Source organism: Charadrius vociferus, unplaced genomic scaffold (assembly GCF_000708025.1).
Source record: "Charadrius vociferus isolate BGI_N301 unplaced genomic scaffold, ASM70802v2 scaffold162, whole genome shotgun sequence".
Lineage (NCBI taxonomy): Eukaryota > Metazoa > Chordata > Aves > Charadriiformes > Charadriidae > Charadrius > Charadrius vociferus.
In genome coordinates, this window is record NW_009647236.1 from 785,959 (window position 1) to 803,179 (window position 17,221).

The 17,221-nt window shown below is 37.3% G+C and overlaps 1 protein-coding gene across 1 annotated transcript in view; it reads right to left on the reverse strand.

Moving 5' to 3' along the window:
• The window catches only part of STXBP5L (syntaxin binding protein 5-like), a 206,857-nt gene that overhangs the window by 18,045 nt on the left and 171,591 nt on the right, over nucleotides 1-17,221 (reverse strand). Inside the window, exon 21 of the mRNA XM_009879889.1 lies at nucleotides 4,858-5,028. Within this exon, the coding sequence (XP_009878191.1) occupies nucleotides 4,858-5,028 (171 nt within the window). The remainder of the gene's footprint in view (nucleotides 1-4,857; nucleotides 5,029-17,221) is intronic.

The window sequence follows — 17,221 nt, forward strand, 5'->3', positions numbered from 1 at the left end:
GATAATAAAAAATGTAGTTTATACCCTGTACAAGAAAGCCTTATCAAGAAATGTAATCAGTAACTCCTAAAATCTCAAAAACTACTGGTCCAAAAGGACTAGAAGTTGTTTAGAATTTAGAAGTTCAACTATAGAATTTCCTATATTTGTGGTTTTGTTTATAATGCAAATAAATTCTTCTATTAGTCCAAGGAAGAAAGAGCTTGCTTAAAAGTATATGAAAACAAGATTGTTTACAATCAATAATATACTATTAAAAACTTGTGAAAGTCTAATTTCTTTTTTAAATTAGATATAGAATATTGAGTAACTACAGAATTTGTTAGTATAGCTGTGAGAATACTGCATTTATGAAACCAGAAGGTACTACAGGACAATATCTAACATTTTAAATAGCATAAATGGTATTTGAGAAGTGCTGTATTAAATGCCTGGCTAATTATTGACAAAATATATCCATAACAAGCTATTTGATTTACATACTAGTGTTTTGGAGAGAAAAAAAATTACGAGGCTTTGAAACTGAAATAGCAGTAATCTTTAGCTTGTAATAAAATCTACTTGAGTTTAAAAAGCTTTAGAGCTTTTCAAGTTTTTCCATGTTAGATGAGGATACCAGAAAAGACGTAGGTTTAAGCAATAACAGTAACCGTGCAAGCATTGACACCACTCCTCTGCTACTGCTACTTGGCTTTTGAACTATTCTTCTATGAGTGTGGAAGAAATATCAGCACTTTATGAAATTGAACGGTTTGCAATATTTTGACCAGCAGAAAACAAGACACCCCCCCCTACCGCCCCCCCCCGATTTTGACAACCAGCTAAAAGGAATGAAGTCAGAAGAATTTATAGTGTGAAAGTTGCTTGAAAATACACTTGATGAAAATGACGGAAATACAGTTCCTGTTGTACCAAACAATCAGATTTAAATAAGGAGATTTTGAAAGGCAGTGTGAGAGGGGAAGACTGATTTATTATTCTAATAGATATTTTATGATTAGTCACCAAAACGTATAATCTTTTTAATCAAATCAATTAGAAAAAGTAAAGAGCAGGAACTGGAAGCATTATTAAAAAACTTCCAAGTGTTATCAGTGCCTCAGAGACAGGCATAAGAAAAGGTAAGAACCATCTATCCCCCTACAAAGGCTCTTTTTTTTTTTAATGTATAAAAAGTGCTTAACACTACTGAGATAGCAATCTCTACTCAAAATTCTACTCAGGTGGAATAATAAAATCCTACCAAATACTAACCTGAAATGCTACCTCTCTAACGAGGACACAAAATATGTGTCTGGATTCACCACATCAGAATATAAAAAAATATATCATTTCTTGTGAATACATTTATTGTTTATTGCAGCATATACTCCTAAGTAGCCAATAAATTCTTAGCGCAGAGAGGATTTATTCTTTTTATTTTGGAACAGCCCTACCAGAAGGTTTTTGATCAAAGCCAGTTCCACATTTTGCAGAGAATGCTTTTTTTCAGTATATTCTTTCCAAATCTTTTAACTTCTCATCTTCCTTCTCCCTCACCATCCTCTACCCCTAGCCTAAGAATCTTTCAAGGACTTTTTTAGTATAAAAACCTTCAGAAATAAATCAAACTCCTTGCCAAAACAGTATGTCTAGAAATTCAAGATACAGGAAGAATGGCGGAATGTCAGTCATTCCAGACAGATTGGTTAGTAGAGCTAGAATTCAAAAGAGTAATACCTCAAGCATCTAAAAAAATAGTTTAGACAAGTTGGACAGATGGCTTTATTTTAATGAGAGAATATAAATAATCAGAAAATTATTTTAGTCTACAGACCTGCTGAAAGGTGACTTGTACACGAACCCACATGCTCAAGGACAAACCCAAACCATGCTCCACCATATTACATGTTAATATAAATTACTGTAAAGACTGCCTGGCTTTTTCTTGCAGCAGTCGTTTCAATAACCTAAGAGTTGTCATACTAATTCAGTGACACCACTGGTACTTTTAATTAGGGATTTTTTTATGTCCCTTACTTGAATTTACTCCATGTCCCTGAAATGAAGTTAGATGACTATCTCTAGAAAGAGATATACTTTAATATTAAAGTTGATAAGTATTATAATTAGTGATGAACAACAGAAACTAAACCTTTCATGACAGGGATACACAGAAAGCATCATCATGCCATCAAAAGTATCACTGTATTACTAAATGTTTTGCACACAAGGGTCAGTGGGACCTTAGGGGGTTGTAGGTTCTGCCTGCCAGTGACCCTACTTACTCTGGAAGGATGGGAGGGAAAAAGAAAAGCAGCAGCATAAAAGAATTAGGTAGTACCGTGGCCCTGCTATGTACAAGTAGTGCTGATATTGCTGCAGTATCTGCATACAAGAATTCCAGAATAGTTTGGTATTACATTGGATGAAGTAAACTACACAGCAATAGAAACTGCTGTGGCAGTGACATATTTTCCACTAAGAGACATATAACAACGGTACTTACCATATTTGTGTGGTGCATAAAAAGAGGTAGATGAGAGGGTTATGTTATGATCATCATCAATAACTAATGTGGAGGAAAAGATGGTAATTAGGCAGTTGAAAACTGCCCTTATGCACAGGAATTTATAAACACCTCAGACCTCTGTAAACCTGCTTTAGTACAATGTTCACACAGTTAATCCAAGTTAAAACTGAAATTTATAGTAGGTTTAGTATTTAAACAGGATTACTTCTTATAACTGATTGCTGAGGATTACACTTTTTCACGTGTTACACGAAGCCCACAATGCGATTTAACATTTTTGCTGTTCAGCCTATAATCTTTGAAGAGTCCATGATATTGTAACATTCTCCTAAAGGAGAGATGGTTGGACGGTCACTGAAGAAACAGCAGTGTCAGTTGAAATGTCACTACTCCCAAGTTTTTGACCCAGAAGGTTAATACTTGCCTAGTAAAGTCAGAAAAAATAGATCACATAGACACTTCTCATTTGCTTTAGTGCAAAGGGAGCTGGATAATGTACCCCAATACAAAAAGATGTTTAAGCTAAATGTTTCTGTACCTAAGCAGAAAGGACAACTCAAAGGATCCCTCATCCACCAGCATCTGTTCTGGTCTGATAGCCTCTGGCAATGGGAGGTGACTTCTACCAGAGATCTAATAACATAGCTGGAAGATGGTAACACCTTCATTGAGTGCAGCCATTTTGCAAAGAGCCTCTGACCGTGCTTTGCTCTGTGTCCCATGGATGAATGTAGGTAAATGCTGTTCTTAAATCAAATGGAAGTAGCTGCTAGAGGACACTGCAACAGACTTTGGGATATCAGCTCCATTCCGGCCAAGAACATAATCTTGGAACCCTCTGTGCCAAATTAGGATGTTTTCTTATAGGGTCTCACACATGTAGACACTATTTTTCTATTGTGTGATCCCCACAGTAGTTAGAAGTAAGGCCGAAATGCTATATTATGTTATCATAAAGAAAAAAAAAAAGAAGATTCTAGCAATGTGCCACTAGTAACAAAGGTATTTGCATTAAAAATACAAAATTAGACACTTTGAGGGATAGAATTTCCCTTGCTCTGTCTCCATTAATGATCAGCGAAATTAGGGGGTATTGGTTCCAGCTATAAAGAACTTCTGTGTTGCAGACACCTTTGCAAGTGGGCAGGTTAGGATACAAATGCTCCTTGCAAGACAGAGGACTAGGGTCATGGTCTTGTCCATCGCCTGTCACTCACAGCATCACGGGGGGTTCTGGCCATGCTACAGCCCAGGCAATAACCGTAGGAGATCATTATCTCTTAGGGACTTAGGAAATAATTCTGCAACTTGATTAAAATTAAAACCTGGATTTTTAAAAGAGTTAGTTGTTCAAATTAATTATTTTATTATTGAAATATTAAACCCTATAATTTCTGTTGTTTAAATATTATCAATTTTTTACCTATTACTAAAATTGAATACAACTAACACTACGGTTCAACACCGCTTATTTTGATGCTGTTCTTTTTCAGTTTTTGATAGACTGAATCTTTTCTGCACAGACAATGCATTGACCTATTGCAGGAATGCAGGGAAGCTAGAACCCTGGCAGACAAGGGTCAAGGACACCAACAGCAGAGTGGGAACACTATCAAGATTGAAGAAAAACACATCAGCTGAATGCTTCTGTTTAAACGATCTGCAGTGAAATAGCTGGCACTGCTGAAATTAAAATGGGCTTATTCTAAGTTTTAAGCACAATGCATTGCCATGAGTAGTCCACTTTGTATCTCTCCGTTTCACCAAAACTCTGCACTCAAGTAGATCAAGATTTAAAGACTTTTTTCAAGCATTAAAGCAAGAAACTTCTTATAAATAGAAAAAATTGATTAGATTATGGGCTATAATTTTACCGGAAATAGTGGCCAGGGACTGTGGAATTTTATGAAGTCTTCAGTACCAATAGATAAATAAATATACATGTGCAAAGCCTGAACTCACATTCTAAAAATATCTTACCCATTTTCAGACTTGGTAAGTAGAGACAATGAGAGTTTAAAACGTTAGTAATACTAGCCGTCACAATAACCGTACATAAGCTGCTATGAACAATCGCTTTTCCAGAACAAAGCACCCGATCCATACAGGCGAGGGGACGGCTGTAAGAGTTTGGCGAGGTTCAGCATACCGCATCCCTAGGCAGCACAGCGCTCAGGAGCAGGCTTGTTAGTAACAACACTAGCACACAGGGGTAGTTCTAATTCTAAACAGATGAAGACAGCAGTTCGGGGCAATGACTAGGACAAGGGTCATGCTAAACTTATTTGCTTTCACACCCGGTGAGAAATTCAAGAATACCTAGCGAAATATTCATTGCCACCCACCTTCTGTGGTGACTGGGAGAGAAATCTCCATGCAGGCTGCAGACTGCGCTTTTCTGAAGGGGGGCCTCCCGGGCCCTCGGCGGTTTGCTTTTGAGACGTCTGCGCTGGAAAGTCGTTTTCCTGAACTGCAGCTCTGGGATGTTGGACTTGTACAGTGACCGTTCACGTGATCTGGAAAGTGAACGCAAAAAGTGCTAGGTAAAGTGCCAGCTTTCGAAATTCAGAATGGAGGAGAGATGTACGTTCTGATATTTAAGAATGGGTTAAATCAAATCTTCTGAGAAAAACTACTTATTTGTTATCAGCCCAGCATGTATATGTAGGAATAACTCACCATATCTTTAAGGTATACTTTTTAAAAAACAAAGGACATAGAACTGGTACATGTTCTTACAGCTGGAGATCCCACAGCATTTTGTTGACCTATGTGAACAGGCAATTAAGATACTGCTGGTAACACTGTCATCCCTGCTGTTGTGTCTCCTAACAGATACCAAACAAATCTGAAAACTATCTTTCCTTTTTCGCTCTTCAAGAACTGCAAGTGTAATTTACTACAGGATAGAATTTAGAGCTAGACATCTTCCTTACCTGACTTGAAGCTGCACAAAACAGGCATCTAACTGCCACTATTTGCGATAATTATAAAACTAGCCATAATATTGCTAAGTATTTTATTCTTTATAGACCACATAGATTTATTTTACTGCTAAGGCAGCTGACTGCTGAACAATTGATTTGTCTGCTACAGATTTAAAGATACGAGGCCAAGTCCTTGGACCCCTGCTAGTGGCTATGGTCAATCAGCACAGCACGTAATGCTGTCTGATGGGGTGAGAAACAAAACAGGGCTGCTTTAAACTCTGTCCACATTCGTCTGTTCTTTGTTACTGGCAACAGGTCTTTAAAGCACAACAATCCACTCATCAAGGCTTAGATCAGAGTTCAGAGTGGGTTGGACTGGACTATGAAACATTCATGCAATATTTTTCTTCCTCTCATGTTGGGTAAGGCAACATGAGAAGAATTACTGAACACAATTTTCCCCTCAACATAGGAAAGGCTACACACCTCGGTATAATTGAATTATTTTTGGTCAGCAGGTAATTCATACTTACTAGTTAAAGTAAACAGCAAGTAATATGCATAACAAAAATTCAGACTTATGCCAGTACACTGAATATTTCTATTCAAGACTATGGACGCTCAATACCATAGTTAAGGACAAGCTTGGATTTTCTCCCTTCACCTTAAATGTCAGGTTATTTACAGCTGAGAATTAGATTAATCTTTAAGATTCTGTACGTAATATCATATTCGGTTAACTGTCTTTGATTTGTATTGTATCCAAGAAAGAGATGAACGTTAATATACCAAGATAAATTTATTTCTTGGTTACCATGCCATGAAAGCTCCACTGTAGATGATGAAAAGCTATTTCTATATTCAGATGATAAAACAGATTCTATACTGAACAGAGCATATAGTGTGCTATTATATGTAGTCTTCCAATGTGTAACGCATGTCCTTTCCACATGAAAGCAGTTCAGTCCTAATGAACAAAATTGGAAAGAATTGTTTAGCATTATAGTTTAGAAGGCAATTTAGTACCTGTACTGCATAATGAGATGGCTCTGTAGGAGACACAACTTTCATGACTCTTATGTTTCTTAATACATGGTGATTAACTGAGCTAACAGCAGATATAAAACTGATGTGCATGATTCATTCAACTTGTAGTTAGAGGTTTTTCCAAAATATGCTGGCACTATCGATATATTTCAGTAGAAAGTCCTTTGAGTTTGGGGGCTTTGTTCAAGGGCACAGGCTGACTGTTCAACCTCAGCAACAGACACATCCTCATCAGCTGCTGCCTTTCTTCAAAATTCAGTTTGTGTGAAGGAGTTTCAGCATGATATCTAATTATCTCCAGGGGGATCCTACGAAGTGGTGAGGAACACAACAGAGTAAAAAGAATCATATTCTATAGAAACATCAACGTTTGTGAGTCTCTTTCCCTGCACATTGTACAGAATGGGCACAATTCATCTAAACCCCCATTCATTATACCAGATTTTAAGACAAATGCTGGTATGTTTCTCTTAGTATAGAATGCTTGTCTCGGTTACCTTCAATGACCCAGATTAAACAAAAACAATCAGTAGCATCTGGGCACCTAAATCCCTTTAGCTGTTCTGACAATGCCTTTCCAAGCAAGCAAAGCTAGGTCCTGCGTAGAAAAAAAATAAAATATTAGGCCACATCCTAGAAGATGCAAGTATATCCCTTCAAGTACTGAAGTTGGTGAAGTGTTAGTGAGTGCTAAAACAACGACCTGAAGAGGGATTTTAGTGATCAGCTACACACTTTTCTACATTTTAACACTATTCTCTTCTTCTGATTAGATGTGATTATTTTCAAAGATATACAACAAGGAGTAATGCAGCTCTTCAAACCTAAGTAAAAATAAAAAGACACTGTACAAAGAGCAATATAATTATGGGAATTATGACTGCAACATTTTTGCTGAGAAGATGATAAGAATCGAGCAGATAAAAGACTACCCAAATCTATGAGAAAATCCTATGCGTGTATTTAAAAATTATTTTCTCAATTTTTTATGGTATAAGCTCAGTGATGCAAAAAGTTTCTAAGGAAAGGTTATGTACTATTTAAAAAAGGGTTCCTTAACAAATTGTCTGAAAGAAAATGAAGTGTGCAAGAAAAGCAGTATGAAAAAATAATAATAGCTTTCTACAGTGTACTTTCTAAGGGAGACTGTGAGAATGCTATCACCCTTTGCCAAAATGACTGCAATGATTTATTAGCCCTCTGAGACCCAAGTCACCCGATCCTCCTCTGCCATGACAGATGTTTTCCAATCACCCCAAACAACAGATAGAGGCGGCTTGTAAAAATCAGGCTTTTTTTTCCAGCTTTGCTCAATTTGTAAGGAAGAACAACATTTTAACTTTCTTCTTTGCTGGCTTACTGCTTTGGTCATGTGGTCACTGGGGCTTTTCTCATATCAGAAATATTAGTTGATACCGAGCACCAGTTGATATCAGAGACATCGACACTGGTACTTAAGAAGCAGCACATGGATTGCTTGGTGCTGTTGATGCAATAGTGCAACAGCTCCTAACTCTCTCTTCTTCTGGAGAAGGCAGTAAACAGTTGCTTGTGGAGAAAGCACTGCACAAAAAGCCCTCTTCTCTTTTCTACCCTTTCCCACTGCGGTATTCGCCATCGCCTCTTATCCCTTCCCACGAGTGCTGCTGCCCATGAGGTCAAGGGATTTGGCATTATGAGGTCAAGGGAACTTGCATTATACTCTCTAGTGCTCCTAGGTTTCACGTACCAGAGTTATTAATACACTACATTTGGGCATCCTGGCTCAGCAGAGCTTATCCTTAAAGCAGTCCCCAGAACGTCTAACAGCCATCCCATTCTGCCAGGGCAGCAGCCTTTTCTCATGTTTGTGGACGGTGAACTAAATAGTCAGGGCTCAGTTTGTAGCTATTCTGTTCATTAATTTAAAAATGCAAGGCTCATGCAAGCCCTTGGAAGTAATCATAGCAGATTACCTCATGCTACAATACATTAGTCCATTTTATACTCATCTAACTCCACTGATTTAATAAAGCAGACAGTAACAAATTGCATCTAAGATGTATTAAAATATATAAAAGAAGTTCATGACATAAAATTCTCTAATGTTCTCCACGTGCTGCTCTTACAGTGCAGGTCCTAGTTGTTTGCCTTCATCTGGGCTCATAGCATTATCCATATGAATTAAAAATGCTTTAAGCTACCCCTGTTACGAAAAAGTAGCACCATTCAGTGCAACATGAATCCCAAAAACTGCTTCAAAAAAGAAACAGAACTGTGCTGGATGGAAGGCCAGAGTGTCACGAAAAACGCCAGTGAGATGATAAGATTAAGAGGAACTGAAGAAGTAACAGTAGTTGCATGAACTTGACGAAACTACTGAGATGCCTTCTGAGAGATGCAATGTGCAACGTGACGGCAGCAAGCCTGCTGGGGAGCCTCAAATTTAATCTAATTTTTTTCGAGCAGTATTACACAGACAGGAAGCCTATTATATACACACATGCTGATTTTAGTTTGCACACAGCAACAGGTATATGTTACACAACCTGTCTTTCATAGAACTGGTTTAAACTACTTGGTGACCTCTGCAAAAGGAACCAATGATTTACCAGTGAAAAGCAGAACCCTTGTTAAAACCAAATGTATTAAAAATGTCAGTAAGAAAGGAGAAACATGCATTTGCAGTTGCTGCCTAGAAAGTTGTGTTACACTAGACATAACAGATAAAAAAAAAACAAACTTTTTTTTCAAGTTCTAACAAAGGAATAAATTCACATAGAAAAACTAGCTGAAAACCAGCTCTTACTAATGACCAGAGAGAGGCTGAGAACAAAGGAATTTAAATACGACTAATTAGAAACATTATAATATCATCCTATGTTGTAAGGAAGTAATCAATAAAAGAGCAGGCAAGAGGACCACAAAGAGAGATGCTTTAATATAGATCAGAAAGAACCTGAAAAATGAGTCCCAGAGAATCTCCTCAACAAATGTTGAGGAATACAATCTCTGCTGTTAAAGGGAGGTAAAGTCCATGTGCTTCCACTGGGGGATTTTTGTGTATTATCAATAAATTAGATTTTGGGTAATAATTATGGGGGTGAGTAACCTTTTTTCTTTACACAGCAAAGAGATACACATTTAAATAAAGAAAAAAAGAGATATCATAACTGTACAAATGGCCCGAAGAACAGTCTCAGGTCTGCATGTAAAATAACCAAAATTTGTGTAAAAGTAGTGGGATCGTTCGTTAGTGAGAACACAGACTGACCCCTTAAGTGTCTAACAGATTATTCTTAAAAGAAAATCTCTTACAAAGTTAGGATCACAATTTTCTCTTGGTGCAGTTCTGTCAACCAGGCAAGCGAGGCGGTGTGAGGTCTAGTGGAAGAGGTTAGTATAGAGGTACTGCCAGCAAAATTGTATATTTACCATCATGACTTCATCAGTTTGAAGATGAAGGGTGAATTGCCCTATTGATATACTGCTAGTACATTTAGGTCCACGCTAAGAGTATAATGTGCTCTCATTGTAATATACTGTCTGTGTAATATAATGGTATTCTTTTTATGGTAATGAACTCCTACCATGTGCTTGATCCTAGATATATCTATCTTTTTTTTTTTTTTTTTTTCAAAACAGGGCAAACAGATTTATTTTTCAGAGAAATAAAGTACTGTGAAGTGGCTGAAAATGTTAAGCGTGTTGTCACTAACAGAGCCCCTTTTAAAACTAGAATTTTTGCCTGCAGTTTTGAACAATGAAACCAAAATACAAAATAAACACTATCCAAATGAAAAACACTAAGAATATGTCATAACATCACCTCTACATTATCATATCTGAAAAAAGAAACCTGGTGGTACAAATCTAAAAATAAATGTAGTTTTGTTCCCTGAGAACAGTGGGAACATTTTGGACCACTTGGGATCTAACTCTGCTCCTCAGATTCCTCTGCTGAATTTCCAGTGATCACACACCACCACACTACTGGACTGTCTCAAAAAGTACACAGCACTCAGTGAGCTCCAACAGAATAATGTAACATAAATTGTTGCTATACTTTGTGGAATAAACAGGAAAACACAGACAGAAAACTTGATTTGATTCTGAAACATAAGCATGAAACATGATGCTCTGAGCTGCACAGAGGACAACACTGAAACATGTAAGCAGAGTGGATGAACCACATCTATGATATCAAAAATGAGTTCTAAGCAGCCCTTATTAGTATTGCTCCTGCATTTTCAAGATGAAAAAATCTGGGTTTAATTCTCCATTTCTGAAGATGAAAAATTCTTCAAAGAGGTCGGACTGGAAACATTTTTTTTTAACTTGAACACGACAAAAATAAAGCATGACACGAGCTGGAGACTTTCTAAACAAAACTCCACCCTTCCATCTGAAATGAATGAATAAAATCTACGATAATTACAACAAAATTGTTTTTAGTCTATTCTAACAAGATTCTTCCAGATTCTTCCCATAATTTTTCCAAAGATCGTTGCTTTTAACTAGAGCTAAGAATGTCTGAAATAATTGAGCTACCACATGTTAGCTCCACAGATGCTAACATGCTTGTAAATACTCAACAGAAAAAGGCACAGACATGGTTCAAATAAGGCATTCCAAATGTCATTAAGTTTACACATAATTATTATACAGCAATCAAACAATTCTAAAAACATCCAAGTTTTTCCAAACTTGTTTACATTATTTATAATGTAAAAATCTACATTATAGTAGATTTTTGACAGATTTCACACCAGGTTATTGTAATAAATAAACTAGGAACAATTGTTCATTCTTATTTCAATGCTGCAAACCCAGATTTTACAGTTGATAACTTCTGACGTAGAGTTCTTATTTATCCTTCTTTTGTTATCACTTTGTTGTCAAAATAATTATACAGGAAAAATTATTACTTTCTAAATATTCTTCTGCTTGTACACACAGGTGAGTTACTAAGACTTTGGACGCTGCTTTAAGTCCAAACCAGGTGATAGGACCATCTGTCTCATTCCTGAGTCTCTGCCTACAGATGACCATCTGTGCGAGAGCTTAATCCCAATCCAAGTGTCATGGTTTGGGCTGAACTGGCCACCGAAACGAACAACAGATGCTCTCTGACCCCTCTCCCTTTAGAGAAGGGAGAGTATCTCCCTTCCAGAAGAGGAGGAAGAGATAGAAAGGGACTTATGAATTTAGAAAAAAACTAAACTACTTTAATGAAAATATTAATAAATTAATAAAATAATAATAAAAGGAAAATAATGAAATATATACAATATATACAAAAACATATCAAGCTCCCAGGACGATGATCGTGTCACTGACAGGCATGGGGAAAGTCCCAGACTGGACTCAGCGACAGATGGGAGCTGGATTCCAGATCTGGATTCAGGAATGAGGGGATTGGGATCAAAGGCAGACGAACAGAGAGAGTCCTCCTTGGATGCCGGCCACTGAAAAAAGAGGGCTGAGCCTTTGATCCCTCAGCTTTTATACTGAGCATGAGGCAGATGGGATGGAATACCCCGTTGGTCAGTTTTGGGTCACCTGTCCTGTCTGCTCCTCCCCGCAGGTGGGACCCCTCTACACTTCTCCACTTCTGACCCTCCAATGGGGCAAATAAATTTAGCTGGCCTTGGGTGTTATAGCAGTAAGTATAAGCAAGAGCCTCTCTGCATACCATTCCTTGGCATAAATTACAAATAATCAGGTCTTATCGCTCTGAGAACTAACAGTGTCTCCACAATATGCTGCTAATTTCAGAGAGTTCAGTTAGTTAGAAGAGGCTTAGCTAAAAATCAAAATTACTGAACAGAAAATCAGTTCTGTTTTACCTCAAACCAGGACACCAAGTTACTTACTAAAGAGGAGCTTTGGGTCCAGTCATGTCTGGTAAATCTATTTGTAGTGCCAGATTTTGACTGCTGGACAGTATGACAACCTGAGAAGCGTAGAGACCACGGAATGGAAGGATGTGTTTGCATTGCTTGAAAGGAGTGGCAAATGACTTACCTTTGAGAGTCCTCAGTAAGGAACTCTTCTTTAAGTAAAAACAGAGAACTTCGGAACAGTGAATATTTATCACACTGTGAGCCTAACAGCTGCATATCATTTTATCATTATCAACTCTTAAATGTACGATGATCTTTACTGCTTGTTTTTTTGTTTCAGTTAACAAATTTTACTGCCGTGCCTTCGTGACTACATTTAACTGTATCAGTTATAAACATTTTAATTATGGTATCATTTTGATAATTTTAAGCACTTACCTTTCCTTTAAACTACTTGCTTGTTAAATCTCCCGTATATATCAGGTTTTGGGTGGTTTTTGGTTTTTTTTTTTTTCTTTAATCTGGAAGCATTAGAAATTTGAACACAGCCCCTTTCTGCATTTGAAATATAACCACACACTTCATGCCTATTATGCCGTAATATTTGACAGAGTTAACCTGCTGTTCAGCTCTTGTTTTTTATTCTGGTTATTTGGAGTGGCAGAGTGTTAATAGAACTGTTAGCATAGGTTGTCTTTTAAAAATGTTTGACCATAAACCTCTTATTTAATTAAGGAAGAAAGTGGTGCTGACATATACCTGACCTTCAGCAGATGAAAGAGACTTTTGTCTAGTAGGGTCCTAGCTACTGAATATCAAAATCCAAACGTGAAAATGTGAAATTGCAGAGAGGCCAAAGGTTTAAAACCATTTCTGTAAAAGTGAAAGCCTTTAGTCCAACCCACAATGTTTTTAATCTTAATAACGATCAAACTTGCAGCGAAAAAGGCAAACCACATCCTCCACTGAATCAGTGAGAGCATAGCCAGCAACTTGAGGGACATAATCCTTCCTGTCTATTTGGTGCTTTTCAGACTGCATCTCAAGTCCCGTGCTCAGTTTTGGGCTCCCCATTACAAGTAAGATATTGACATACAGGAATGAGGTCAGCAGGGGTCAACCAGGCTGGTAAGGGAGTCAGCACACATGATGTAAGAGGAAAGGCTGATAACTGGTTTTTTTTCAGACTTAAGAAGAGAACACTGAGAGGAGACCTTACTGCTGTCTGCAACTACTTGATCTGAGTATACAGAGATAGAGCCAGACACTTCTCAGAGTTGCACAGTGATCGGATGAGAGGCAAAGGACACAACTTGGAACATGGGGAATTCTGGTTAGATATTAGGAAAACGTTTTTCTCCTGCATGGATGATCAAATACTGGAAGACGTCACGCAGAGAGGTTGTGGACCCCTTGTCCTTGGAGGTATTTGAAAGTCAACTGGACACTGCCTTGACCTACCTGGTCTAGACCTGCTTTGAGCAGGCTTATGGCCTAGACAACCTCTAGAGGTCTCTTCCAACCTTAATTATGCTGTGATTCTAACTACAAGCAGAGTTCAGATGATTCCTCAGTTCAGCTGGTATTTTCAGACTGAAAAGTGAACAGAAATTACTCTACCATTCTGGAAGGAGACACACACCGAACAGTCCATAAAATCCTTTGCATGTAAAAATACATATAATTTTCAATGTATATTGCCAACTAATTCAAGAAAAGCACTGTTTAAGTTGAATGTCTGAATTCTAAAAATATCAGACCACGGAGGAAAGCAACTCATATAATTTCAAATTTTCTGAAATGTTCTTTGGCATTGTAAACAGAATTACAGATCCAGAGACAGAAAAACTAGTATAGAATGATCCACTTAAAAGCTACTAGTTTGTCCAACCAAAAACAGCTTAAAAGCTTCAAAATTTTGCCAGTGCCTAATGTCTGCTCTAAAGTACTTCAAAAGCGTAAAGCAAGAATTGCTGTAATCCCACTTCTCATCCTTAAAATAAAAATGAGGTCTTCTTTACAATATCCGGGTACTGTTTCATAGGCTTGGGAGCACCCAGGAAATGACGCTTCCCTTGCAATGAACTACAAAGGCATTGAACGGTGGATATTTTCTTATTATAATTCTATTATGATATGCAAAAATATTTAAGGAAAGAAAAATCAAACAGATTCCACAAACCTAGTACAAAATGGAATACAGAGCTACAATGAAAGCTCCTTTGTCTGACCCCTACAATTGTGTTTTATGAAGCCAACTTTCAGAATTGAAGTTTTTGGGCCTCTGCATCAGAAGACATTTCTCAAATCTTTGAAAAAACTGAGCTTTGTCTAGTTTTTCACTGCTGTATAAAATGGGAGACATTTACTCTGACCTGGTAAAGAGTCCATTCACTGCCTATAAATACCTGCAGAAGCATAGGAAATTATATAAATCTTTTGAAGATCAAGGCTTAGCAAGAGGAAACAAAAGATGTCTGTCCCTATTTGCATTTTCTTTTGTTCTTTGGCTAATAAAGTCTAGGTGATAGCATAACTTCACACAGTGAAACCATCTGTTCATAGGAATTAAATAAAAATTAGCAGTTACCGAGTACCTCCATCTTTAGTTAGGACTTCTGTCTAGCTCCCTCTGATCACCTGGAAACCTTGAAAGCTTTTAATGAAATGAGCAGTAATACTTCCTAAAAACCCAAACAAGCTGATGCTTAAAGTGACTGGTGAACCAAAGTTAGAAAACTCTCATATAAAAGAAGTTGTACGTGCCTGGATATATCCCAGATTCTCCACTTGAGTAAATTAGATTAGGATTATCCCCATAATTCATTTCATTGCAAGACTGCATGGAAATGTAGACAATCTTTTCAGAACAGTTTGGGAAACAGGATTAGGTTCAAAAATAAAGACGATGCTATTGTTCAGAGCTGTCTCTGAAGGATGATAGGGAAAAATGTACAGTATGTGCAATGTTACATCTTCCTTCTGGCCAACTCAAATAAACCTTGGGTTCCTATGATCTGCAGTAACTAAAACTATAAAAACGTTTCAATGTATCCCTACATATGGCATATTCCCACATTTCTGCAGGGAGATATGGCATCCACAGGTGACTTCTTCAGCAAGGACAGATAATAAGCACTACATCAAAAACATCTTCAGAAAGGACAGATAATAAGCACTACATCAAAATAAAAAGATGCTAAGGTAAACTAAATGATCAGTCATACAAAGGTCACAATGGAGTCCCAAAGTACCTTTACGTCAGGAAAACCCTGACAGGTTTAACTAGAACACCCTCTGTCACCACATCACACATTCCCTTAAATACTAGCAAACGACTCCCCAAACAATTCTCAGTACTGACAGCGCCTCCACCTGAAACAGATTTAACTTCTACTTAACCTCTACCATTACAACTCGAATGAAGCAAGGACGTTACATGATCCAGATCCTCAGAAGGGAGCAGAACTGTAAGCTGCCAAATGCTAATGTATTTCCCAATTAGCTGCAGTCAGTGCTGAGAGTAGGCGATGTATCAGCACACTAGGAAAAGCTATGAGCCAGAGCCAATGGGATGAATGTACCATATCTTATGATTTGGAAGCGGTGACCTGAATATCTTTAAAAGAAGCGTGGGCCAGTGTGTTGTTATCCCCTGAATATTTAGACTATGGGTACAATCTCAGGCAACAGCCAAATGGTGGATAAATAATCTCTAAGAGCTCTGCCAGTGTATCCAGGACATTATGGAGCAGACGTGAATGAAATGCAAACATTATTCTTCACCTTTTCCAGGAACAATCATTAAAATTTAGCTCCTTACATTGAGAAAGAGCAGCTTTTTCCAGCCCGTTGTAAACTAAGCAATCTATAATTCAGCACAGTTTTAATGGCTAGAATAATTAACAGAAATCTTCTGCTCTTCTAAGACAGTCATGAAGATGAACTGAAATAAGTTTTTTTGTTTTGTTTCAGTTTTCGGGTTTTGTTTGTGGCAGGTTTTTTTTGGTTTTTTTTAACCTTCCTCTGCAGTTGAGTACCCATGAGTATCTGCCAGCTTATACAGTGCTTCCACATGTTTTATGCTTAGCAATCCACCAGGCTTTTAGGTAATGAGTACAGAGCACTCAATAGCTGTGGCAATAACAACAAACAAAATGCTTAAGTGACAATTTGATAATACCTTTCGGTCTGCGTGAAGCTTTTGAAATTAAAGGAGATCCACTAGTTTCTGCAAGATGTTGAGACAGACCTTCTTAGATTTATTTTTAGTTTATACTTAACTTGTTCTACATTATTAAAAAATAATGAGTACAGGTAAATAGACGAATGGTAGAAACATGACTGTTTTGAAATTAATCACAGACAGGATTACGCATTCCATTACTCTTCAAACTTCCTTACATATGTCATACGTTTAAGATGAATCACCATGCCTTCTATGCACTTAGGTTTAATTTAACATCTTTCCTTTTGTATATAGTCCTCCTGCTCCCTAGTCCTTGGGGTTTTGTGGGTGTGGGGTTTTTTTTGGTGTTCAGGTTTGTTTTGTTTTTGTTTTTTTTTTTTTAAACATAAATCTGCCTTCAATTTGTCAATATATTCTAGGCAATGCTTACATTACTGTCCAGCTCCCAGCATGGGAATGTTGGATGGTAAGGCAGCTTTTTTCTCTGATATGCAACTTTATAAAGTTGTCTGTCCTAAGATGCTGAATAAAATAAAATCTTAATACTGATTCCTATATTACACAGTAAAGCCCTCACCACTTCTAGTTACATTGATTTGTTTCTTCCTTTCTAAAAACCTATAAATCCAGCCTTGTACACATCACATTTATCTTTTTCTTGTGTTACAACTCAGGATTGAATTCTATTTCATGCCATGTATCCTTCAAGATTATATAT